Here is a 26153-nt window from a genome sequence, read left to right on the forward strand (position 1 = left end):
TAGGGGATGTGAGGGGAAGCAAGAAAGTTTGCAACTGGTTCCTTACAACAATGGATGATTGAGATTTGGACTGGTCTTAGGTTAGCAAAAAACCCACAGCACTTTACATTAGAAAAGCCTTGTTTTTCTTTCTCCAGATTTCTCAGTGTTGGGTTAAAATTACAGTAAAAAATTGCCACACTCTCAAAAATAATTAATGATTAGGAAATTCTCATGTTGCATGTGACCTAACAACACTTTCTTCATGGTAGTGCCTCTTCTTTTCCATTCTGAGTTTCTGTGTCTGTTTGTTGGCTTTTGGTTTTGTTTTTAGAAAGAAATCCTCATTTTCACAACTTCCCATATTTTATTTTCAAGGGCTGGGCGCTGTAAGCCTGGGGTCTGCTTTCGTCTCTTCAGCAGGCTCCGATTTCAGAATATGTTGGAATTTCAATCTCCAGAACTTCTAAGACTGCCGCTTCAGGTGCATGTTCAGTTAGAAACGATAACTTTAAAAAATACAATGTCCTCAAACCATACTACTAATTGCAACAAATCATGTGTTTGGCAGCTGCTTCCAAATCTTGGTAATCTTTTTTTGTTCTGCCTTTTACCTTGCAGGAGATCTGTTTGTACACAAAAATTCTGGCTCCAATTAATTGTCCAATTGTAGACTTTCTTATGAAAGCTCCTGATCCTCCGCCTGCTGTAACTGTGAGAAATGCTGTGCATATGCTTAAGGTCAGAAAAGGAACAGGTTTAGATGGTAATTGTGTTTGATCCCAAATTTGTGGTGTAGCAGTTTACTGACTTCAGTTTGTACTGAAGCTGTTTTTAATTACTTAAGGATGTTTTGAAGTTTTGCTTGTTGTCTGTTTTCATTTTGTGTGTGGGGATGTGTTTTTCCATGTCAAGGGAAGAGAGTGCTTCAAAGTCTTGTCTCTGTTAATAGTCTGACTTGCTTCTTCAGTGTTTGGAAACAAGTCTAGTTAATGTCCATTATTCACATCCTTTTTGCTTTCACTGTAAATTGATTTTGTCCACTGTACCCATCCTCCTCTCCTTTATTTGTTTGTTTGCTTGTTTATGAACAGACCATAGATGCCATGGACCCTTGGGAAGATCTCACTGAGCTTGGTTATCAGCTGACTGAATTACCTGTAGAGCCACACCTCGGTAAAATGGTGTTGTATGCTGTAGTTCTGAAGTGCCTGGATCCTGTTCTGACCATTGCCTGTGCTCTTGCCTGCCAAGACCCTTTTGTGCTGCCCACGCTGGCCTCCCAAAAGCGTGCAGCCGTGCTGTGCAGGAAGCGCTTTGCTGCCGGGACATTCAGTGACCACATGGCCCTGCTCAGGGCTTTCCAGGTAGTCTTTCATTTCAGAAAGTACTAATCACAGCACATCACCCAAGCAAAATGCAGATGTACCAGTTGGATGTAGAGTGGCGGACTGTGATTAAGTCCTCAGAGAAGACTTTCTTTTTGCCTAGTGCCTTTCCTGTGTATTGGACTCATAAATTTGTGAGGGAGCCCTTTTTGTAGTATGTTTTGTTTCAAACCCTAGAAAATTTTGAATGTTTCAACAATGTGCCTCTTTGCATCCTACTACACTGAACTTTGAATCATTATCTTAATGTAATGATCTTTATTTATTGTTTTAATTTGACATAATCATCACTGGAGTGAGCACATAAAGAGAATCTAATTGTTGAACAGAAAAAATAATCTGGTTTGATACATTAACTTTTAGAGTGGGTTTTGCATTCATTTTATTGACATAAATGTAATCTTTAAAAAAACACCTGCAGTTTTTAGTTTAAGTCCTTCAAATTAATAGGCAAATGTAAAAACATTTTCAGGCATGGCAGAAGGCACGCAGTGACGGCTGGGAGAGAGCCTTCTGTGAAAAGAACTTCCTATCCCGAGCCACAATGGAAATCATTACAGGAATGAGAACACAGGTGCTTGGCCAGCTTAGAGCCTCAGGTAGAGAAGTTGGAAACAATTTTAACGTTGTTTTAAAGTCAAGCATATAGAAATTGTAACAAAAATCATGTTCACTGGTGTAATTTTCCTTAATTTGAAATACACTGTCATGCACACATTCATGCAGGGTATGGTGCAGATGAGGAATTGTGGCTGATCAAACTGAAAGCACCCTCATCTCCACATGCCACTGCATTTCATGTTTTAATGAATTATTCCCATAGGAAATGTCTTTATATTGCAGAAAATAGTGGTATCCTGTGTCAGTATGAAACCCCTTATCAGGAAGGATTTCAGTGTAATGGTTTCTTCTTGGTGCTGTTAAGGTTGGCAGTGGTGAAAAATGCAACAAAGAAGTCATTTATTTCACCTTTAGTTTCTGACTCCTTTTGAGAGCCAAACACAAGGTAACATGGCACTGTTTTGTCTCTTTCATTTGTCAGGTTTTGTGAGAGCCAGAGGAGGAGCTGATATTAGAGATGTTAATGCTAACTCTGAGAACTGGGCTGTAATTAAAGGTGCCTTAGTGGCTGGGATGTATCCCAATCTTGTGCATGTAGACAGAGACAGCCTGGTGTTGACGGAACCAAAAGAGAAGAAAGTGCGATTTCATCCTACCTCTGTTCTTGGTCAGTCTCAGTATAAAAAGGTAAAGACACTTTGAATTCATAGTTCAAAAAAAAGGGTACTAAAATCTGTCACGTGTTTTAGAAATGTCTTTTCCTATTTGTCAGTACTTCAAAAGCAGTATAGGCATTTAACACTACAGCTTTAGAAAATACTGTTCTACCCAGCTGATAGAATTGGAGTTGATTCATTTTTCTATCGTTTCAATTAGTCCTTTCTCTAGATGGAAAAGGCAAAAAGGCAAAAAAAACTGCCCTGCTATAAAATTGTTTTAAAGATATAATGATCCCTATTCTTAAAAGCAAGTTTTTCTCTGAAACTTATTTTTAACATTTCTTTTTAAAGCAACATATTTTGTTTTACCATGGTAGGATAATTGATGAATCTGGTTGAATTCTCTCACACTTTTTTATGTGCATGTGCGGCTTTCGGGGGTTTCTCGCCGCTGTCCCCCGTCCCTCCCCGGCCCCCCGGGACCCTCTGGCTAGCTGTCCCCTCTCGGGGCCGGGGTTTTCCGCGGTCCCGCTGCCCTGGGCTCACCAGGCAGTGGCTGGGTTAGCACGGTCCGAGCTGCGGCGCTGCCTCGGTCGCCACTAGGATTCGAGATAAAGAGACCAAGAGAGACCAATGGTATGCTTGTCCAGAGAGATTGTATTGCCTGAAGCATTGCAGGGACCAAAGGCCCCGGGCTATTGCCCAGATACAGTTTTATACAGCAAAATTAAGACTTAAGGTCTAAACAATAGAGACAGTGTCCAGCTTAGGCACATCAGAACCACCCCAAGGGCCAGGTCCAATAGGAACTGCTCAGGGGTGGGGAGAAAGGGGGTTTACAGAGGAATGCTGAAGCGGGACTTTCCTGAAACAATGGAGCATACATAAATGTATCTTTTCCCTCAGTTTCTCATTTCCAAGGCCTTTCTAAAACAAATCCTCCACACTACCATGCCAGCATGATAGCAACATGCATGTATATTTTTATATGTATATAATTGTACATGTATTTAATTCTCAAAATACAGAATCATAGAATGGTTTGTGTTGGAAGGGACCTTAAAGCTTATCTCATTCCAGCCCCTGCCATGGGCAGGGACACCTTCCACTAGTCCAGGTTGCTCAGAGCTCCATCCAGCCTGGCCTTGGGCACTGCCAGGTTGAGGCACCCACAGTGTCTCTGGATAAAATGAGAAATACGTTCAAATTTACATTAATTACAGGTAGAGGGTACAATAGCCTGGTTTTACCTGCTCTTCCACAGATTGCCCCAGCAAATGGACAAGCTGCAGCCATCCAGGCCCTCCCTACAGACTGGCTTATATATGATGAAATGACGAGAGCTCACAAGACAGCAAACATCAGGTGCTGCTCTGTTGTGACACCTGTCACCGTGGCCCTCTTCTGTGGACCAGCCAGACTGCAAAGTAATGCCTTGCAGGCATCTTCATCCTTTCAAGGTACACTGGAGTCTGGATTTGGGATGTTTCCGTTGGTATACATCAGCGTGTGACATGCAGAGCTTATTTTTCAGTAATATTTAATACATATATTGGCTGATTCTGGAAACAGCGCTGTTATAATTCCTGTAGCTATTCAGGAAGAGTTTGTTGGTTCTGTAACAAATCTCTCCATTTTGGGATTCCTTACCTATTCAAGTCCATAAATTACACAGTCGTAGGGTCTCAGAAACTGCAGTATAGTTTGTAAGGAAAGAATGCAGCCACAATATCTAATGAGAACTGTAGTACTGGTACTGAGAAGTGTAGTATGCATGTTCTCTTTCTGCAGACTACTTTATTTGATACATTGAACCAGATTATTCAAACAGAATAATTTAGAAACAATCAGTATGGCAAACAAGTTATGTTGCTTCTAGCTAACACATACATTTTCAAGATATGTTCTACTGATAATTTTTAATTTCAGTTAACTGTACTATTAACTATAAGTAATAGAGAATATATTTACATTTCCTTCTTTTTTTCTCATTTAAATTGAGTCCTGTTGGAATGGAAGCAAAAATAACTGCTTCTAGTTGTCATAGTTTGAATCAAACTAAAAGTCCAACTTATTTCTAAAGCTTTCCTGTCTTGCTTTTAAACTGTGAACCTTAGAGTAGTGCTCATGCTGACTGAATTGCACTTAAGAAAAATAAAGAATCCTAATTAGTAGCCATAGATATTTTTTTTTTCTTACTAGGTCTTTAAATCTGCTGTTTTACTAGGAAATAGAGGCATGTGTGATTTTGCCAACAGCTTTAGGCAAAAGTTGTATAGTGGCCTGTGAAAACTGGTGAAGGTACATGAGTTGGGTCACATCATATCAATCCACATTTTTACATAGTAGGACCTTCAGCAGTCCTGGCTACTTGATTGCTGCTATCTGGAGCAAAGACTTTGCAGTGTATTTGCAGAAAAGAAGAGGTAGTTTTACAAATGTTTACATTTAAAGTCAATTTTAGAAGGAAAAATATTGCTGGTAATACAGTAGTATGCGGGTTTTTGTATAGAAATAATAGTAGAAAAAATATGGAAATTCTGATGAACCTTTTGTCTTTAATTCAGGGGGAGGGGTGTCTAATGATAGCAGCGACAGTGAGATGGAGGACAGGACGTCTGCTGATCTGGCACTGCTGAAGCTGGATGAATGGCTCCATCTTAAACTGGACCCTGAAGTAAGTAAGAAATTACTCCTGGGTTTGCTTCATGTAGAGGAATTGTAAAAAGATGTGAAAAGGTTTTTGTAACATTTGAGTAGCCAAGAATTTTCTCCAAGAATATCATGGTCCATTTGGGTCTCTCCAACTAGGTACTCTGTGATTTAACCTTTACTTCACAAGCTCATTAAGAATTAAACGGCTTCAATCCCCTTTGGCACAGAGTTGTCTGTTGCATAAATTTGTGTATTCAAAATCCAAGTTGCAGTGTTTGATCACCTATCACCCATACCTTTCTCTTCTTTTACCTGTCAGCAGAAAGAAAGAGAATAGTCACCTAAGTCAACAGTGAGAGTGCTCATCCCTCTTCCTCCATATTGGTGTGGGTGTCCTGTCTCTCACAAAAGGGAGCAGGAAAGCCTCAGCAATCCAGATTCTGTTGGGTCTGTTTCAAAAACTTTCTGGGCAATATGATGTTTTATATCTGAGCTTGGCAGTTTTGTCCCTTTCCACAAGTCAGCAGATTCTGAAGAAACTGGCAGACAAAAAATGATGACTGCAAGGGACAGCAAGCTGCAGGTGACAGTGACAGCATAAGGGCCCTTCTGCTCCTTCTGGCCTCCTGTCCTGCCTGCATGGTGCTCCATCAGGCCATAGCACAAGCTGGGATAAGCTAAAATCTGGACAGGAGCTGAGAGAACAGTCACATTGGCATATTGTGTTCTTCTTTCTCTGAGAGGATAACCAAAATCAGATCAAAAAAGGAGCACTTGAAGCTGAAGTTGCTGAGAGAAAGTTGCTGTCAGATTTTGGAAGGATACATTTCAAATCCTCTTTGAAATAGAAGTCTTTATGTCATTGAGGAGCTGTGGCTGCAGTTTATGGGTCATGAAACACACAACTTTACCAACTCTAATAATAATACTCTCTCTCCTAGTCATGTCCAGAAGAGTGATTTTTAAAAATTTATTGTAATGGAAGCGTTTCTAGTAGCAGAATTAGACAATAGTCTTCTGAATTTAGTCATCACATTTGACCAGGTGTCTATGTAAGAAAAATATCACTTAGAGCTCTTTTCCATCAACGATACTGAAGAATGCATGAGTAGAGACTGATTTGAGAGGAAGGGCATAAAGCATGAAAGGATTGAGTTTTCTTGAAAGATAAGAAGGAAAAAAAAAGTCTGTGGAATTACAATACAAAGCTAAGTTTAGTACAGAGCTAAATGAAATGTTTCCAAAATGACCTTGTACCCAAGGAAAAGAAAGCAAATTAACATCATAGTTTAAATATGGATTATTCCCTTTCCCCAAGACCTTAGTCTTGCCTTCAATTCTGGGCTCTGTTTATATTGGAATGCCAGGTGTTGCTTGATAGGGAAAAGACAGGGTTCTCTTACCTGTGTGATCTAATTTTCATCAGTATTTAACAGAATTGGAATTCATTGCAGGCTGCTGGTATGCTGCTGCAGCTCAGGCAGAAGTGGCACAGCTTGTTTCTGCGTCGTATGCGAGCTCCTTCTAAGCTGTGGTCTCAGGTTGATGAAACAACTGTAAGAGCAATTACAGCTGTTCTGAGTGCTGAAGAACAGTCTGCAGGTCTGCAGCAGCCTTCAGGAATTGGCCAGAGACCAAGGCCTGTGACTTGTGAAGAACTTCCTTTGGCATCTACATGGAAGTCAACCAGCAGCAGAAAAATCTCAACAGAAACAGAATTATCTGACTCCTCTCATGCTGAAAAGTAAGATGCTGAGGTCTTCTGCTTACTGTAGGTTGCAGTTTATGTATACGAGTATCACTTAAGTTTCTGCTAGTAATAGGAGGTGAAAACAGTGGAAGTACATTTGGAAGGTGTTATACTGTTGTATGCTGCATTGTAATCCCAAAGAGAAGTATTTCATACCTGGGGCTGCTGTTTGAGAGAGCAGTCAGGAATATTGTCCATGAATTGTGATGTTTGAGAAGTAGCAGAAGAAGTTTAACAGTAGCATTAAAAAGCAATGAATGGTCAGTATGAGTTTTTAGTTAGGTTTAATAGATGTTGTAGTTGCTGTAATACATGTGGTCATGCTGTAGGTGGACAGGTCGATGTAAATTGTTCAGTGACTGCTTGTGAAACTCAAGGTATGTCCTTTGTAGGGTTTCAGTGAAATCTTCTTCTCCTGCACTCCACCAGCCAAAGAAGTACAAAGAAAAAGACATTTTGCTCTCCGGACAATGCTCAGATGACAGATCAGCTCAGTCCTCAGTGAAACCTGCAGACAGCAGTAGCTATTCCAGCCCCTGTGCTACTCCTTCTTCTCCAGTGTCTGGAAAGGTAGAGTTCTCTAACATACTACCCTGCTCTTCCAAAATAATAGAATTTCTTGCTGATATCATTCTGCAGTTAGGTATTTTACTGATAAATTAGGAATCTAACGTAGCTTTTCATTTGTAACACTGCATAATACTTCCTTCTGGAATTTAAAAATCTAGACTAAATATCCTTGTTTCACTAGTTTAATACAGCAAAAATAATTTATGGACTGCTGAGGTAAAGCTATCCAAAGTAGAAAAAATGAGATTTAAAAAAACCCCAAACTTGTTCTAATAAACGTGTAAGTTTTTTTCAACTAAATGAGTATATTATATACATACTTCTGAAGTTTTTGGATTCTGCCTTTTTCTGCATTCATAATAGATTTTCAGTATCAATACTGATTCTGTCTTACCTGCCTTACTATGACTGATTTTTGTGATGGTTATTTTAACAAAGCACACATTTTTAATGAGATTACTGTGACAGTTGTCCCTATATACTTGAATAGTAGACTGCAGTAACATGAAGGAGATCATTCAGAGGAAACTTCATGGACTCATTGGAGGATGTAGTAATTCCTCTTGAATCTTTCAGCTTTTAAATTAAGACAGCGTAAAAGGAAGAAAACATTTTTCCCGAATATAGAAATGCGAGTAGTGTGCTGTAGGCTACACTCTAGGATGATGAATTTTGGTGTCATCTCAAGGTCTGTCAGACTTTAACCAATTCTAATTAATCACTAGGCTTTTTAATCCTATTCTGCTCTACTTGTTTCCTGCCCCTCATGGATGAATTACTGTGGAAGGGGCTAACAGCAGGCCTGTTAGCTAAAGGAGCAAAAAGAAGCTGAGGGGCAAGAAGCTGATAAAGAGCTCTCTCCAAGGCTGCTACCAAGGAGGCTGAGAGAAGAACTGGAGAAAGATAAGGAGAGAACTGCAGCTGGATAAAGCATTTTCAGAAAGTTAACTAAAGTCACTATTACTGTTCACCAGTGGTGTTATGTTGATTTTTTGTGGCCAACAGTTGGGGTAGAAGAAGTATAAACAATTAGAAAGTTTATAAAAGGTCATGTTCGATAATAAAGAGTTGCCATCTGAGACCGCCTGTGGTCTGTGCTTTGTGTGGCGACCGCCTCATGATGCAGTGTATATACCAGTGATAGCTGGTGCCCACCACGTGGAGCCACAGCCTGAGCAGCGTGGTCGGTCTGGAGCCACGCGGGGTCCCAGCGACTGGCAGCCCTGACCCGCTGGGGAGTAGCAGGGGAGGCGGCGCTGGTGCAGCTGAGAGTGGCGGGTGGAAGCCACAGGCAAGTCCTGACCTGATTTTCTCCTATCAACACACCTGGAAGCAGGTGAGGCACCAACTAGTGATAATGGGAAATAAATCTAAAGAGGAAGAGACTATTTTGGCTACATAGAAAGCTGTGTTAAGAAATAAGGGAATTACTACTTCAGACTATGCCCTTTGTAGTATATTGCTGTGGACTAGATCATAGGATTTTGCTACTGATCCTGACACAGCATTTAGTGTTAAAGGTTGGAAAAAAAGTCAGGGACAAGCTGTGGGAAGTCACCTGAGCGGGAGATAAAACTATTGTCAATCTAGTTGTTACTTGGAGATTGCCTTTTGAGGCATTAAAAGAATGGAAAACAGCGGGAACAAGCAGAGTACAAGGTGGATGAAGATTTGGGGTTGATAAAGGAGTCTGATGGGAGGGATGAGTCAGATGGGGCCTCTGATGGGGAACTTGTTGCATACATCCTTGAAGAAAGTGCAGGTGCCCATGGAAGTTACCAGGCAGGCTACCAAAGCTTCCAGGAAAGTTGCCAGAGCTTCTGGGCTGGATGCTGAAGCTTTTGGGAAAGCTGCTAAGGATTCCGGGCAGACTGACAGAGTATCTCCTTCTCAGACTCCTAAGCCTCTTTATCTCACCTGCACAGCAGCTTTCAGCAGTGCCTCTATACACTACACCACTGTGCCAGTTAGCGGAAATGTCTTTGGCAGAGAGACAAACCCAGCTGTCTGCCCCCTGCTCCCCTCTGACGCTGTTGAGGCAGGATGGGAATGAATAGACTTTGTTCAGAAGGCTGAGACTATAACTGATTTATTTCAAAATACATCACTCTTTTATACAGAGCTTTGTGCAGACCAACTCTATTGGTCCTGAAGTGAAAACATCTCAACGTATTGGTGTGCAGTGGATGACATACAGTAGTAAAACCTAATTATAAACAATTTGAACAAGAGAGATAAAGAACTTACATTCTTTCTCAACACTTTCTCAAGCTTCTACCTGGTTAGAAATTTATGGTTTTTCTTTGAATCTAAGACCTACACCCCTCCACTCTAGCCCAGCCATTTGCCCCCCGCCCCCCTCTGAGCTGCATGAACAGTTTGCAAGGTCGTATCCTCCACTGCCAGACAGTGACAGCAAATCAAGTGAAGAGTCACCCGCAGTAACACCTGAGGTGGGGCAGGGAACTGTTGGCAGTTCAGCTTTTAAGTGATCTAGCCCTACTGCCCCATGGACTTTGCCTCCGTGTCAAGTAACTGTGCTTCCATGACAGCCTCAGAAGTTTTGGGAATTTCTTAGGAAGAAAGCAGCTGAATAAAAAAATTGGGACCTAATAGAAAGATTTGGTGCCCCAAAAGTACCTCAGGAGGAGAGTGTTAAGGCAAATGTTGCCTGTGATAATCCTATGGCTTTTCCAGTTTTTAATGCAGTTCTTGGAATAGGGCAGGATGACAGTCATCATGTCTTTGCCTGGAAGGTTGTGCAAGATCTCCAATTGAAAGTGGCTCAGTTTGGTATTAATTCCTCAGAGGTAATGCAATTAATACATGTAATTAATGCAGTATGCTTGTACCTTATGACATCATGCATCTTGCTACAGTTTTATTCCAACCAGTACAGTATGGTGTGTTTCAAGAAACTCAGAGGTGAGTGGCTGAGCACACAGCTTTAACAAATATGCAGCTGCCTCAACACGACTCGTCATGCTGTGGGTGTTGATGCCTTATTGGGCACTGGGCCTTTTGCTAACCCAGATTTACAGGCAAGGTGGGATCCTTCAATTTTGACACAAACTCGGCAAATAGGCATGAGTGCTTTAATTAAAACAATGGAAATGGCAGCTCCAAAACAGAGATATGTTACTATACAACAAGGGATGAGAGAACCATTTTTGCAGTTTGTGGAAAAGCTTGCTGCAGCTATTGAAAAACAGGTAGATAATGAACCTTTGTGACATAGATTGTGTATAGAATTGGTGAAAGAAAGTGCAAACCCAGACTGCAGAACGATTATTGACACCTTACCTGGGGAGCCCACATTGCCTGAAATGGTTACTGCTTGCTCAAAAGTTGGTTCAGTAGAGCATAAAATGGCAGCTCTTGCTGCAGTTCTAAGACCACCACCGAAATGCTGTAATTGTGGACAGCAAGGGCATGTAAGGGCACAGTGTAATACCCAGAAAATAACATCTAAGTCAAATGCAAGCAGCAATGTTATGTGCAATCATTGTGCTAAATTTGGGCACTGTGCACGAGTAAGTATCATGCAAATGGTCAGCTGTTGCAGGGAAATGGGAAGAAGAACACGAAGGGGTGTGTGGGGACACAAATAACCTGACAACCATTAACAGCAATTATGGGCCTTCCCAGCACTGCAAAGCTACCCATTTGCAAACAGTATTCAGGAGCAACAAGTGGGTCCACAGGGATTGATGTACCCACCACCGACACAGTAACTATTTTGACAAAAGAAATCTGCAAAGTGCCCCATGACACCTATGGCCCAATAGGACGTGGATTGAGTGCATTTCTGATAGGGATATCAAGTACTACACTTAAAGGTATTCATATGCATTTAGGACTTATTGATGTTGATTATTTAGGACAGAGTCATGCTATGATATGAATTGATGACTGCCCTATTACTATTCAGGAAGGAACTTGCATCACTCATCTTGTAGCCTTTGTGAGTTTTGTTCCCAATACAGTAAGTACCTCAAGTGTTCCGGACTGAGAAAGTAACGGAGACCCATCCAGAAAAGACATGCATCCTCACAGCCAGTGGATATCATCCAGGGACTGTATCGGTAACAGGTTTGATTGACACTGGAGCAGATGTTACAATAATACTCTCATGACTGCGTTGACCTCAATCGTGGCCTCTCACTCATGCAAGTTTTGGACTTATGGGGTTGGGTGGTTCTACAACAGGTGGCTTGTCAGCCATTGTAATTCATGTGAAACATCCCGATGGCCAACAAGCTAACATCAGACCCTCAGAATTACTGGGATTTTTAATTACTATTATTACAGAATTAGTATGGATTTTTAATAGGAGCCGCTGTGATGCAGGGTGGTGAATGTCCAATTGTAGCCTTGACATGGTTAACAGATAAACCTGTCTGGGTTGATCAGTGGCCCCTTACTACTGAAACGCTTACTGCCCTGCAAGAATTAGTCACAGAACAATTGCAAGTGGGTCATATTGAAGAATCATTCAGACCCTTGAATACCCCTGTTTTTGTAATAAAAAAGAAATCAGGAAAATGGAGACTTTTACATGATTTACAGCACATAAATGCTGTAATGGCAACAATGGGAGCTTTACAACCAGACTTTCCTACACTGACCAAACCTGGCTAAAAGATACATTGAATCAGATATATATCACTAATACTTTCTGAAAGACTAAATATGGTCTGCAATAATTCTAAAGTTCATCAGCTGCTTACATTATTCTTAAAATGTAAAATTGTACTGCTGTCAAAAGTAAGAACCTTCCTCAAACTCCTAAGTAAAAGGTTGTTTGAAACATATTATTTCAAACAAGAAGTGTTTCTCAAATATTTTACAAAACCTAGTGAAAATATTATTTTCTTGCAAAATTTCACATTCCTGTACAGACCCAAGCCAATTGTGCTTAAGCAATAATAATTACTCACACTATTACTGTGTTCTTCTACGCTACAAAGTACATATTATTTAATGTCAGTAACTTCATTTTATAAGCTAAATTAATAGTTTAAGACTTTCCATTAGGAATCAAAGTGTATCTGACAGTATTTCAGAGATTAAAATGTATGAAAATACCACAAATACATAAAATTGCAGTCCTATACAGCATGTGAACATAGTAAAATACAATGATCATGACAGTTACATTTTTCCATTCTAATCTTTTTCTGAAGCTTTGCATGTGTACCAGGTAACTGGGCTGGGCTTGGTGTATCACTGTAGAGCCCCAGGAGCTCTGCTCCCAGTCAGCTGAATGTTAGCACATGGGCACCAGCCCTGGGCAGGGGCCAGTACAGGGCCCCTCCTGCAGGAGAAGGGATCGGGCCCTGCTCTGTAACTTTCATTTTGGCCACTTCTGTGAACAGGTAAGAAAGGTCAAAATGAAACCTTTCCCAGGTATTTCCGTCTGCTTTATCTTTTTGGCGCCAAAACTCTGGGACACAGATGGCCTGGGTGTGTGCTGAGCAATGCAGCCCCCACGAAGTCCTTGGTTTCCCCACAAGTTGCCATGCCTTGTTCCCAGGTGTGCCCAGCTCTGACAGGAGCAAGAGTCTACAGCGCCGTGCCCTGCCCAGCCACTTGGAATCAAGTGGGCATGTGCCTTGGAGATTTGCAGGGGTCCTTGATCTTCATGTGGAAGCTCCGTGTTCCCTGTCCGGCATGGCAGAGGGCTGGTGGGCTGCCGTGCTGCCGGCTGAAGAGACGCCGCAGCCAGGCGTTTTCTAAGGAGTCCAGGCAGCCTAGGGAGATCTCCTGCCTAGGCTTGCTTTCACTGCCAGGGCTATAAAGGGCTTTTTCTGCTGCCCTTTTCTTTCTAAGGGCTTTGGAGCTGTTTATAAAACCCTCGACACCAGCACAGGACAACAGGTAAAGTGTCAATACCCGCGGCAGTTTCTCCCTAAGCTCTGCTGTCTGGCAACAGGGCAGTTTGGCACAGCTCGCTGTGTCATGGCACGAACGCTCTCTCCGTGTTCCCTGTGGTCTCGTGCAGGGAGTGACTTCTCAAGTTAATAGTGGCCAATGTCTTTGTAGGTGGCCATCAAGATAGTGTCTCTTCAGGAGAAGATGTCTGAGGAGCTGGCTGTCAATGAAATCTTGGTGATGAGGGACAGCAGGAATCCCAATATTGTCAGCTACTTAGACAGGTTGGGGTATTCTCACGTCTATGTAGCTTTAGACATCTGCATGTGCACGGGAGGAGTTTGCAGCTGGCTTTCAGTAATCTCTTCTGGCATGTGTAGCTTGGAGAGCAGTTGCAAAAGCCTGGGTCAGGCCCTCAGGTGCCTGAGCCGTGCCCATTCCTCTCTCTCCATGCCGTGGTTTCCTTCTTTCAGCTACCTGGTGGATGCGGAGCTCTGGCTGGTGATGGAGTTCATGGACGGCGGCACGTTGTTTGATGTGCTCCGGGCAGTGTACCTGGAGGAAGGACAGATAGGCGCCGTCTGTCGGGAGGTGAGGCGTCCCGCTTGTGCTTCCCCTGGCCTGCCCAGGATGGTTCTTGTCAGCTGGTGGTTAAGGAGAGCAGAGATTTCTTGGCCCCGGCTTTCTTTTGGCGCTGCTCTCACGACACAGAGCAGAAGAAAGAGCATTAATCTGAAGGGAACTGCCTGCTGGAGTCCCCGCACGCCTTAGGCTCTGTTCTTGCACTCTTCCATGCTGTCCGTCCTCTGGCGCTTGTGCACACTCACTTGTTTCGTTTCCTGGCTTGCTCCTCTCAGCTTTGCCTCTGAATGTTTGTCTGGAGCCTGTCCGTCTGTCCGACATTCCTTGACATTCTAAGCCCGCATGCGGGTGGCAGAATTTCAAGCCGAGGGCGAAGGAGATGTCCTCAGCTTCAAAGCACGGCATTGCAGCCCAGATGGTGAGGGATTCTGAAACAGGTCTAATATGCTGCTTCCTCCTCTGCTGCCACAGGGCTTGCAATGAAATCGTTGCCATGCTGCTTGCCAGCCAAAGGTCACGTGCTTGGTACCAATGGCAGGATGGACTCGTGTGAGCTCAGATGCCTTCGCTTTGAAATATCCAAAGCACTTCTAAGAGTGTTGAAGCAGCAAGCTCTTGCTCTTGACAGCGCCGTGCTAGTGCTCCCTCCTTCAAAATTCCCTAAGAAAGCAGTCAACCTCTTGGAGCCCTTTCCTTTCTTCTGGGATCAAATCAGATGCTGAATGTTAACTTTCCTTCCCTCCTTTCTCTCTCAGTGCCTGCAAGGACTGCATTTCCTTCATTCCCGCCAAGTCATCCACAGGGACATCAAAAGCGGCAACGTTCTCGTGGGCATGGACGGATCTGTCAAGCTGGGTGAGTATCGCCCCTGCTCAGGGGCAGCCTTCCCCGCGTGTGCTGTGGGGCTGCTTTTTGGTGACTGCCACTTCCCCAGAAGCGCTGCTCAGCCAGCGCGTGAATCGTGAGGGTGTTTCTGAAATGGCCAATGCCCTATTTCCCTGGCTCCAGCCACGGGGAAGGCGAGCTCAGCTGCCTTTTCAGCTAGACTGGGCATGGCCTTGGCAGGCTTGGAGTGGGCCATCCTTTAGGCCGGTTTGCCAGCGGTGGCTGGCTTTGACAGGCTTTGTTTTTCTCCTCAGCTGACTTTGGCCTCTGCGCTCAGCTCAGCCCTGAGCGCAGCAAGCGCAGCTCCAGAGTGGGCACTCCCAGCTGGATGGCCCCGGAAGTGGTGAGAGGAGAAGCCTACGGCCCCAAAGTGGACATCTGGTCCCTGGGGATCATGGGGCTGGAAATGGTGGAAGGGGAAGCTCCTTACGAGAGGATGGCCCGTGTCAGGGTAAGGTGCAGCTTAGAAAAGGGGCTCTGTGTGGAGAGAGCTGTTGTGGCTAGGAAAGGAGCAGCTAGAGTGTCCTCTTCCATCCATGTGTTGTAGGTTTTTGAACTGATAGAAACGAACGGGCCCCCGAAACTGCAGAACCCCAGGCACCACTCGGCTCTCCTGCGCGACTTTCTGCGCTGCTGCCTGCAGGCAGACGAGGACAGGCGCTGGTCTGCCCAGGAACTCCTGCAGGTGAGAAAAAGCAAAGGGGCAAAAAGCCCTGCCAGCTGAGGACACCTGCATCCAGGGATCAAGAGGAGTGTGGGCTGCGTGGGTGAGGCAGCTTCCAGGAGAGGAAGGCCCACGGGGAATGTGCTGCCCTCGGTCCTCTTGGTGTGTCTTTTGGGCAGCCAAGGAGTCCTGCTTGGGCCCGTGAGGATGTGCTCGTGGAAAGTAACGGGGGTTCCCTTCTTTTTGGTTTTTCTTCCGGGCAGCATCCGTTTGTGACCTCAGGCGAGCCAGCCTCCAGCCTGGCTGCTCTGGTCACCTCAGCCAAGCAAGTGCTGGAAGACTGGAGAGGAGACGCTTGCGCCTGAGGAGGCCCTTGTGCCGTGCCAGCTCCGAGCAGGGGCAAGGGGATGTGTTGTGTTTGGGCAGAGATTCAGCCATCCCCTGACTTTTTAATAAGGGGCTGTGCTGTAGATAGGAAATGTAATGGTTCCGGAATTTTCTTAGTTTAGCTAGGTTCAACTTAAACCGTTGTTGGGGTTTTTTTTTCATGAAAAGATTAACTTTTAAAACTTAAGGAAATTCAGGCAGAGAATTCAAAGGACTGTAGAATCTAGATAGCTTAGATAGTAGAGGATAGTTTAGCTTAGAATATAGTCTTGTTAATTTAGGTAAGTTCTGAGCTCTCTTTTAAGTAGAAAAGAATGAATTGTCATAATCAGAATTAAGCTGTGAGAGGAAAAGCTGTGATGCAGCAGAAGTGCACTGTGCAGGCGCTACAAGCTGTCAGCCTGATCAGGCCAGCTGCAGGGCAGAATGATAAAGATGCCGAAGTAGTGAGGGGACACTTTGTTTCAGCCAGAGTGGCAATAAAACTCTGACATAGGCCGAGCGTTGGAAGACTCCCTTCCTTGCCATGCTCTAGCTAAGCTGGACAGTCCCTTGCAGAGGCCCAGAGATCACGCTGAGGTAAGCAGCTTTGCTTACCGCAAGTGGGGAAAGCAAGTGCAGGAAAACTGGCGTGCAGACGCCTGCGCCTGAGGAGGCCCTCGTGCCCTGCCAGCTCAGGGGAGGGAAACGGGGATGGATCGTGCATAGGCAGAGCTTCAGCCATCCCCTGAGTTTTACGAGGAGCTCTGCTGTAGATAGGAAATGTAATGTTTTGAGGTTTTCTGAGCTTAGCTGTCTTTAGTTAGGACTAGAGACCATAGAAGGCTTCATTCATGAAGCATTGTTTAGAAAAGAGTAGAGTAGTGTTGATGTAGGGAAGCTCAGAATTATCCCTTAAGGAGAAATGAATGAATTGTCATCAGAAGAATTGAGCTATCCAAGAAGAATGTGGGATTGAGCAGATCTGGAGCAGGCATGTCCCACGAGTTGTCTGCCTGAACTGGCCACCTGGAGGAGGCCACCTGGAGGACAGATTGAGGAAGATGAAGATGGTGAAGTAACCAGGAGATGCTCTGTTCCAGCTCTTGCTTTCAGCATGACTGGCAATAAAACCTCTAAACCCCCCAGAGCCCTGGAGTGTTCCCTTGCGTGTCACGCTGTGCCTAAGCTGGTCAGTGCCTTCCAAGCTGTGCGCTGCGGACGGGCTCTCCCGTTCACGGCTTTGCGCTGCTTCCGAGCGGCCCAAGGCTCTCCCCCTTGCCAGAGTGGCCCTGGCCTGCCCCACACACCTTCCCCGACAGCTGCCCCACACCGCCCCACCTGCCTGGCTGAGATGTTCCCCACCGTGCCCTTGTGTCCCTCCGTGCCAGCTGCCCCTCACGCTGGGTCAGGATGAAGGACCTGGCCTGGCTGTCCCCCGTTTCCTGGCGGTCACTTGGTGCTGAGGAGTAAAGGAGGGTCGAAAGGGCACGTCTTCCTTACGCTTCCCTCTCTTGAACCTCTGGGGCACCAAAGCGCCCTGCTCAAGGGGGCCTGAGGGCCTACACTGGGCTTTCCATGCTACCGTGTCATTCCTCCTTCTCCAAAGCCCTACAATTTGCTGGTTGATGTGAGCGGACTTGGAAATGGGGAAAATGAGATGCTTTCCAATGGAGGCAATCCTTCTGGGTAACTACTGCAGTGTTTCAGCAAGAGAATTTGAAGATAGTGCTGGGCCTTGCATCAATTGCATTGATTTTGAAATGCCACCCTCAGCTTCTGAAGTGTGAGGAGCCCAGGGTAAAGCTCCTTGAAAGACTGGACTGTGCTGTCCACCAGCAGAGGACTTGCGGGTGCGGAGTCACCAGGAAAGCAAGTCTGGCATCCTTGTTCTACAGGTGAACCGAGTTGATTTCCAGAGGAGTTGCGTGCACTTTTCCGCCCTCTCACGCAGTAATTTCTTTCTGCTTTCAAGCTGGCTCCTGGGTCTAGCTGAAGATTTTAACAGAGAGGGGAATGACTACAACTCATTTTCATTGGCATGTGGCTGTGCAAGTGTCCGCCAGGAATCTTACAGGGAGCATGGAGCCTGGGCAAACATCTGTGAGACTGCGGCTTTGGCCTGTTCCAAAGGGCCCTTCCTTGGGCTCGACATCTGCAGGGCGTTGCAGAGCAGTGGGCTGCAGGCTGCTGCCAGAGCTCCAACACAACACAACTGTGGCAGCCCAGGAACCACTGCAGAGCTCCTGTGGTTGTTCTGAGGCTTTCAGTGGCCAGAGAAAGAGCAAGCAGGACAAGAGGAGCTTTGTGTCAAGAGCTAAGCCAGCATCTCCCTGCCACAAAAGGGAGGCCGTGCAGCAAACAGAGTGGGAGAAAAAATCAGCATGCACCGGTGTGCTCAAGAAGCATCTGCACGCTGCAATACTCCTGGAAATTTATTTTCTTTGCTTCTTTTTCCCCCTACATGTCATGGAAGAAGCTGGCTTTTCAGAACCAACTAAGATGCCAGGGAGAAGAAGCACACTTGCTTTCTGTTCTCGCGTGCAGGCTGGGCCGCCGTGTCTTCTGAGTTGCCCTGGGACGCCTTGAGCTCTGGCTTATGGACTGGAAGGACATATTCTGCTGCTTCACGACTGAGCAGAACTTCCCAGGCTTTTCTTTTGCGTCATCTGTACAGAAGGTTTGGTTGCTGGGCACAACAAACCCAGAGCAGCTGCTATTGTGAGGTCAAGGGAGCGGTGCCACGTCACAGTGCCGCGTCACAGCACAGCGATGTCCCCGTGAGCCCGAGGCCTGGTTGTCCAGAGCAGCTTTTCCGCTCGCTCCCTGCAGGAGGATCCTTGCGACCAAGGAGTTCTCAGCAGACGGCCTGCACCCCGAGAGGAGTCTTGCTTTACCCCTTGGGTGGCATTCAGTGTGCGAAGCAGCAGAGCACGGCCAAAATGTTCGGGCAGGTCTGTGCCGCGGTTTGCACCATCTTTACCGTTGCTTATTCTGGATATTACCTGACCCACCTGACTCGTAAGTAAAGGTTTATCCTGGGGCTGGCGTCCCCTGGCTTTTGCTTCGCTCTGCTCCATTCGCCGCGGTAGTGACCGAGTTGATCAGGGAACAAAACTGCCGTTAGGATGCCACCAGTTTGGTAAATCTCCTGCCAGCAGCATCAGCTAAGAAGGGGGTATCTGTACTGGGTGGTAGGTGCAGAGCGTTTGCAATGTAATTTGCAGCCTGCAGCGCTTGCCTTCCCTCCCCGGGACAGCGCGTGGCAGTGGAGTGTGTCATTTCCTCAGCTTGCTGCTTCAACCAAGACAACCTGGAAATTGTAGACTCTGAGGGGAGATGCTCAGAAGTACTTCTCAAAACCCTGTGGCTCTCTCCAGGAGTGAAGGAAAGCCCCTTTTGCTCCAAATGCTGCCATTTAGAGGCCTTGGCTGTGTTCCTTGACCCTTTCTAGGCTGCGCCAAGGTAGCCATTCCCCTGGCGATGCAGCACAAACTCCAGTCCAGTTAGGGTTTGCTGCTGAAGGCAGGAGCTGTTCTGGGGCCGCTGCAGCGGAGAGCTGCCACAGCAAAGGGGCCCTTTGTGGAAGCTTTGCTGTTGTATTGTCTTCCAGCAATTGATGGGAATGGCTTGTGCATGCAATTAAAAAAACGATCTATAAAATACTGGGAAGAGAAGAGGAAAAACTGCTTGAGCTGTTGCATTTCCTTGGCCGTGTTTCTGTTTCTTTCCTGGCAAAAGAGGCCCAAACGTAGACAGCGCCTACTCTAGTGTCCTTGTTTGTTCTCTCGCTTGCTGTGGGAAAGGGCTCTTGCTCCTGGAGGCATGTTGGGAAAGGGAAATGCTCTCCGTTGGGAATGACTTGTGCTGTGGGAGCCCCCAGCAAAAGGCACTTTTCTAAGGGCCTCTGGTTCCTTTTCCCTTGCTCCCTGCAGGTCACCTCACACGTGGATGGAGAAAAGCCTGTGCTTTGGTGAGTGGCAAAGGAACCCCTGACGTTGCTGGCGTGTTAGAACTGTGCAGCAAGCTGTGAGCTTGGCCTGTTGCAGTAGAGTGTAGAGTGCCAGCGTGGGAGGCTGAAGGAAAGGCCAGCTGCCTGGTGGCAGCAGTAGTAGCAAATGGAGCACTGGCTCCTTCCTTATTTTCCCATCAAGAGCCTTTCAAGAGGTGAAAAGCAAATGTGACAGCTCCAAGGTGTCTTGCTGCTTCTAGCCAGCATGGAAGATCAAATGCACAGCAAGAGGCAGTAGCACCTCATGCAGCCATCTTCCTAGGGCTTTCATGACTCAGAATGCCACTTGTATCCAAGTCTATGATTTGCCCTTATTCTGGGTGCTTTCCCAGCGCAGTAGAAAGCAGCTGCTGCAAGGGTTGGCTGTTCCCAGTCTCTCTCACTTCTGTCTGTCTGCAGGGCTCAGCCGCAGGGTCAGCGCCTCGTCTGGCTGGCACTGTTACAGAGGGAGAGGCTGAAGAGGAGCAAAACAGCAGCAAGCCTCCAGCTGCTGTCCCTCCACAGGCTGAACTTGCAGAGCCAGTAAGTGGCATCTGAGGCTGGCACTGCCTTGAGTGCAGGGCCAAGCTTCAAGCCAGGCCTTCAAGCCCGGCCCTTGTTGCTTGCGGCTGAAGATGCTGGGGGCTGTGCGCCTGCCATGACCTAGTGCTGCTTCAGCCAAGCCAGGGAGCCCTGGCCAGTGGGTCCTGAACTTTGACACTTGAGCATCACTTTGCTGGGATGCTGAGAGGGCTCGAGAATGCCTCTTGGCATCAGACAAGAGGCAGCATTCAATGATTCCCAGCGTAGAAATGAGCGCCTTGTGCCCCCTGGCGATGCGGGCCGCCTGTGGCCAGCGGACAGAGCGGTCCAAAGACTCAGCTGACAGCCTTGCAGGATATTTGGGAAACACTGGCCCCTGGAAGGGACAAGCCACACTCCATGGACTACTTAGGTTCAGGCATGATGTAGACTGCGCTTCACTTGCACATGGTCAGAGCAGGATTTGGTGAGGAGAATCCTAGAGGGCTCTGCATTGTAAAGGGCGGGTGGGGCTCAGCAGGGCTGGAATGCAGCCCCGAAGGGCCGCCCCCCTAATGCCTGAAATACAGAGGGGAAATCGGTGAAAGGGATCAGAGAAGGGACACGCTCTGGGCTTCTGCTCAGACAGTTGCATGCCAGCTCCAGGGTGATTTCATTGCCCAGGAAAACACAGGAGGAGGAAGAACCGCAACAAGGCTCTGGAGCCCTGCTCTGATCTCTGTGCGGATCTTTGCAAGCCCATCAATGGCTAGTTCCACTCGTCGTGCAGAAAGGCCAGCACAATGGAGCATGGAAGTGGCCATGAGGGGCTGTATCGAAGTAGCCTTAGTGGTTTTCCCATTGCCTTTGGGAAGGGGACGTCCAAAAGCCCCCAGCTGAGGAGGCCTGGCGGTGGCCGACAGCATCTTCCGAAGGCCTTGCTTTTGCCGTGTGCTCTCCGGGGCGTCTGTGCCAGCCGCCCTTCTGACGGGCAATCCTTTCTGGTCCCAGCTCAAGACAGGCTCTGCCATTCAATGTGCCGCTGGACCGGCATCGCCTGCAGCGGCCAGCTGTCCCCCAGCTGCCGGCACTTCATCCAGCAGCCCAGCCCAGCAGCCCGAGATGAGAGAGGAGCAGGGCCTGAAGACACTGAGTACGTCTGCCGTGTTTCTTGTCTGCCAGAGCAGTGCGTTGTCTGCCTGTCTCGGTGCAGGCTGCGCCAGAAGTTCCTCCTCGGTCTCAGAGGCGCTGAGGCCTCTCTGCAGAAGCTGTTGTTGTGCTTTGAGGCAGCGAGGGAGCGCTCGGGGTGTTCCTGCTGCCTCTGGGGGCACCTGGGCCTGGCTTGGCTCTGCCTGGGCTGCCTTTTGTGGCACGTCGCGAGTGACTGGCCCCTGGGAGCTCTCAAGCTCCTGACAGTGGGCATGCATTTTGGATTGTGTGGGCAGCAAGGCCTCCGGTTGAAAGTGAGCTCCTGGCACTGCTTTTGTCTCTCTCAGGGAGCATTGTGAGTCTGGGCGAGCCAATGAAGAAATACAGGGCATTTGAAGAACTTGGACGAGGGTAAGTGTGACGTCTGCTCCATAGAACAAACTGTGGGCCGGGTCTTCAGCTTGTGCAATATCCAGCGTGAAGTCAGGCCAGTTCCAAACGCGGTCAGCCTCGGGCTTTGCCTCCTGTCACCTCTCAGGACGGCTCAGTCAGAGCAGTCAGGAAGCATCAGCAAAGACAACTTGATGCAAGCGACGCCTTGCTGCAGCAGTGAGGAGCAGGACCTGGAAGATCTCCTGGCCCTGTGTCTGTATGGCCTCCAAGGGCACCTTGCCACTCAAGAGCTGTCTGAGGACAGTTCTTGAAGGCAGTGTTTTCCAAGTTAGTCTTCTCCAGATGTAAGCCCACTTGCACACTTGTGCGCAAAGCCACACAGAGATCGAGCCCCCCTTGCACTGGAATGGAACCAAGTGGGCGTGTGCCTTGGAGATTTGCACGGGTCCTTGGTCTCCATGAGGGAGCTCCGTGTTCCCTGTCCGGCATGGCAGAGGGCTGGTGGGCTGCCGTGCTGCCGGCTGAAGAGACGCTGCAGCCAGGCATTTTCTAAGGAGTCCAGGCAGCCTAGGGAGATCTCCTGCCTAGGCTTGCTTTCACTGCCAGGGCTATAAAGGGCTTTTTCTGCTGCCCTTTTCTTTCTAGGGGCTTTGGAGCTGTTTATAAAGCCCTCGACACCAGCACAGGACAACAGGTAAAGTGTCCATACCCGCGGCAGTTTCTCCCTAAGCTCTGCTGTCTGGCAACAGGGCAGATTGGCACAGCTCGCTGTGTCATGGCACGAGCGCTCGCTCCGTGTTCCTTGAGTCTCGTGCAGGGAGCGACTTCTCAAGTTAATGGTGGCCAATGTCTTTGTAGGTGGCCATCAAGATAATGTCTCTTCAGGAGAAGATGTCTGAGGAGCTGGCTGTCAATGAAATCTTGGTGATGAGGGACAGCAGGAATCCCAATATTGTCAGCTACTTAGACAGGTTGGGGTATTCTCACGTCTATGTAGCTTTAGACATCTGCATGTGCACGGGAGGAGTTTGCAGCTGGCTTTCAGTAATCTCTTCTGGCATGTGTAGCTTGGAGAGCAGTTGCAAAAGCCTGGGTCAGGCCCTCAGGTGCCTGAGCCGTGCCCATTCCTCTCTCTCCATGCCGTGGTTTCCTTCTTTCAGCTACCTGGTGGATGCGGAGCTCTGGCTGGTGATGGAGTTCATGGACGGCGGCACGTTGTTTGATGTGCTCAGGGCAGTGTACCTGGAGGAAGGACAGATAGGCGCCGTCTGTCGGGAGGTGAGGCGTCCCGCTTGTGCTTCCCCTGGCCTGCCCAGGATGGTTCTTGTCAGCTGGTGGTTAAGGAGAGCAGAGATTTCTTGGCCCCGGCTTTCTTTTGGCGCTGCTCTCACGACACAGAGCAGAAGAAAGAGCATTAATCTGAAGGGAACTGCCTGCTGGAGTCCCCGCACGCCTTAGGCTCTGTTCTTGCACTCTTCCATGCTGTCCGTCCTCTGGCGCTCGTGCACACTCACTTGTTTCATTTCCTGGCTTGCTCCTCTCAGCTTTGCCTCTGAATGTTTGTCTGGAGCCTGTCCGTCTGTCCGACATTCCTTGACATTCTAAGCCCGCATGCGGGTGGCAGAATTTCAAGCCGAGGGCAAAGGAGATGTCCTCAGCTTCAAAGCACGGCATTGCAGCCTAGATGGCGAGGGATTCTGAAACAGGTCTAATGTGCTGCTTCCTCCTCTGCTGCCACAGGGCTTGCAATGAAATTGTTGCCATGCTGCTTGCCAGCCAAAGGTCACGTGCTTGGTACCAATGGCAGGATGGACTCGTGCAAGCTCAGATGCCTTCGCTTTGAAATATCCAAAGCACTTCTAAGAGCGTTGAAGCAGCAAGCTCTTGCTCTTGACAGCGCCGTGCTAGTGCTCCCTCCTTCACAATTCCCTGAGAAAGCTGTCAACCTCTTGGAGCCCTTTTCTTTCTTCTGGGATTAAATCAGATGCTGAATGTTAACTTTCCTTCCCTCCTTTCTCTCTCAGTGCCTGCAAGGACTGCATTTCCTTCATTCCCGCCAAGTCATCCACAGGGACATCAAAAGCGGCAACGTTCTCGTGGGCATGGACGGATCTGTCAAGCTGGGTGGGTATCGCCCCTGCTCAGGGGCAGCCTTCCCCGCGTGTGCTGTGGGGCTGCTTTTTGGTGACTGCCACTTCCCCAGAAGCGCTGCTCAGCCAGCGCGTGAATCGTGAGGGTGTTTCTGAAATGGCCAATGCCCTATTTCCCTGGCTCCAGCCACGGGGAAGGCGAGCTCAGCTGCCTTTTCAGCTAGACTGGGCATGGCCTTGGCAGGCTTGGAGTGGGCCATCCTTCAGGCCGGTTTGCCAGCGGTGGCTGGCTTTGACAGGCTTTGTTTTTCTCCTCAGCTGACTTTGGCCTCTGCGCTCAGCTCAGCCCTGAGCGCAGCAAGCGCAGCTCCAGAGTGGGCACTCCCAGCTGGATGGCCCCGGAAGTGGTGAGAGGAGAAGCCTACGGCCCCAAAGTGGACATCTGGTCCCTGGGGATCATGGGGCTGGAAATGGTGGAAGGGGAAGCTCCTTACGAGAGGATGGCCCGTGTCAGGGTAAGGTGCAGCTTAGAAAAGGGGCTCTGTGTGGAGAGAGCTGTTGTGGCTAGGAAAGGAGCAGCTAGAGTGTCCTCTTCCATCCATGTGTTGTAGGTTTTTGAACTGATAGAAACGAACGGGCCCCCGAAACTGCAGAACCCCAGGCACCACTCGGCTCTCCTGCGCGACTTTCTGCGCTGCTGCCTGCAGGCAGACGAGGACAGGCGCTGGTCTGCCCAGGAACTCCTGCAGGTGAGAAAAAGCAAAGGGGCAAAAAGCCCTGCCAGCTGAGGACACCTGCATCCAGGGATCAAGAGGAGTGTGGGCTGCGTGGGTGAGGCAGCTTCCAGGAGAGGAAGGCCCACGGGGAATGTGCTGCCCTCGGTCCTCTTGGTGTGTCTTTTGGGCAGCCAAGGAGTCCTGCTTGGGCCCGTGAGGATGTGCTCGTGGAAAGTAACGGGGGTTCCCTTCTTTTTGGTTTTTCTTCCGGGCAGCATCCGTTTGTGACCTCAGGCGAGCCAGCCTCCAGCCTGGCTGCTCTGGTCACCTCAGCCAAGCAAGTGCTGGAAGACTGGAGAGGAGACGCTTGCGCCTGAGGAGGCCCTTGTGCCGTGCCAGCTCCGAGCAGGGGCAAGGGGATGTGTTGTGTTTGGGCAGAGATTCAGCCATCCCCTGACTTTTTAATAAGGGGCTGTGCTGTAGATAGGAAATGTAATGGTTCCGGAATTTTCTTAGTTTAGCTAGGTTCAACTTAAACCGTTGTTGGGGTTTTTTTTTCATGAAAAGATTAACTTTTAAAACTTAAGGAAATTCAGGCAGAGAATTCAAAGGACTGTAGAATCTAGATAGCTTAGATAGTAGAGGATAGTTTAGCTTAGAATATAGTCTTGTTAATTTAGGTAAGTTCTGAGCTCTCTTTTAAGTAGAAAAGAATGAATTGTCATAATCAGAATTAAGCTGTGAGAGGAAAAGCTGTGATGCAGCAGAAGTGCACTGTGCAGGCGCTACAAGCTGTCAGCCTGATCAGGCCAGCTGCCGGGCAGAATGATAAAGATGCAGAAGTAGTGAGGGGACACTTTGTTTCAGCCAGAGTGGCAATAAAACTCTGACATAGGCCGAGCGTTGGAAGACTCCCTTCCTTGCCATGCTCTAGCTAAGCTGGACAGTCCCTTGCAGAGGCCCAGAGATCACGCTGAGGTAAGCAGCTTTGCTTACCGCAAGTGGGGAAAGCAAGTGCAGGAAAACTGGCGTGCAGACGCCTGCGCCTGAGGAGGCCCTCGTGCCCTGCCAGCTCAGGGGAGGGAAACGGGGATGGATCGTGCATAGGCAGAGCTTCAGCCATCCCCTGAGTTTTACGAGGAGCTCTGCTGTAGATAGGAAATGTAATGTTTTGAGGTTTTCTGAGCTTAGCTGTCTTTAGTTAGGACTAGAGACCATAGAAGGCTTCATTCATGAAGCATTGTTTAGAAAAGAGTAGAGTAGTGTTGATGTAGGGAAGCTCAGAATTATCCCTTAAGGAGAAATGAATGAATTGTCATCAGAAGAATTGAGCTATCCAAGAAGAATGTGGGATTGAGC

General features: G+C 47.7%; 3 protein-coding genes across 3 annotated transcripts in view; all 3 read left to right on the plus strand.

The window, feature by feature from the left end:
• LOC144248280 (3'-5' RNA helicase YTHDC2-like) overlaps positions 1-7683 on the plus strand; it is a 30172-nt gene extending 22489 nt beyond the window's left edge. Inside the window, exons 18-26 of the mRNA XM_077790281.1 lie at positions 358-463; positions 601-720; positions 1074-1346; positions 1840-1966; positions 2410-2615; positions 3852-4047; positions 5155-5264; positions 6697-6986; positions 7385-7683. Coding sequence (XP_077646407.1) covers positions 358-463; positions 601-720; positions 1074-1346; positions 1840-1966; positions 2410-2615; positions 3852-4047; positions 5155-5264; positions 6697-6986; positions 7385-7655 — 1699 coding nt within the window. The 3' untranslated portion in view covers positions 7656-7683. The remainder of the gene's footprint in view (positions 1-357; positions 464-600; positions 721-1073; positions 1347-1839; positions 1967-2409; positions 2616-3851; positions 4048-5154; positions 5265-6696; positions 6987-7384) is intronic.
• A 2388-nt stretch (positions 7684-10071) lies between these two features.
• LOC144248324 (serine/threonine-protein kinase PAK 3-like) lies at positions 10072-15932 on the plus strand. Its single transcript, XM_077790407.1, has 9 exons — positions 10072-10093; positions 10260-10372; positions 13395-13442; positions 13608-13720; positions 13910-14027; positions 14774-14873; positions 15158-15354; positions 15451-15588; positions 15831-15932. Exons 1-9 carry the CDS (start codon positions 10072-10074, stop codon positions 15930-15932), a joined length of 951 nt encoding a protein of 316 aa, XP_077646533.1.
• A 1414-nt stretch (positions 15933-17346) lies between these two features.
• On the plus strand, positions 17347-25171 carry LOC144248325 (serine/threonine-protein kinase PAK 3-like). The gene is made up of 15 exons (XM_077790408.1): positions 17347-17392; positions 17773-17886; positions 18766-18954; positions 19388-19398; positions 19869-19906; positions 20345-20358; positions 21510-21599; positions 21943-22006; positions 22634-22682; positions 22847-22959; positions 23149-23266; positions 24013-24112; positions 24397-24593; positions 24690-24827; positions 25070-25171. The coding sequence occupies exons 1-15, from the start codon at positions 17347-17349 to the stop codon at positions 25169-25171; spliced, it is 1383 nt and encodes a 460-aa protein (XP_077646534.1).
• The last annotated feature ends 982 nt before the right edge of the window (positions 25172-26153 follow it).

The sequence above is a fragment of the Lonchura striata genome, chromosome Z, assembly GCF_046129695.1.
Source record: "Lonchura striata isolate bLonStr1 chromosome Z, bLonStr1.mat, whole genome shotgun sequence".
Classification (NCBI taxonomy): domain Eukaryota; kingdom Metazoa; phylum Chordata; class Aves; order Passeriformes; family Estrildidae; genus Lonchura; species Lonchura striata.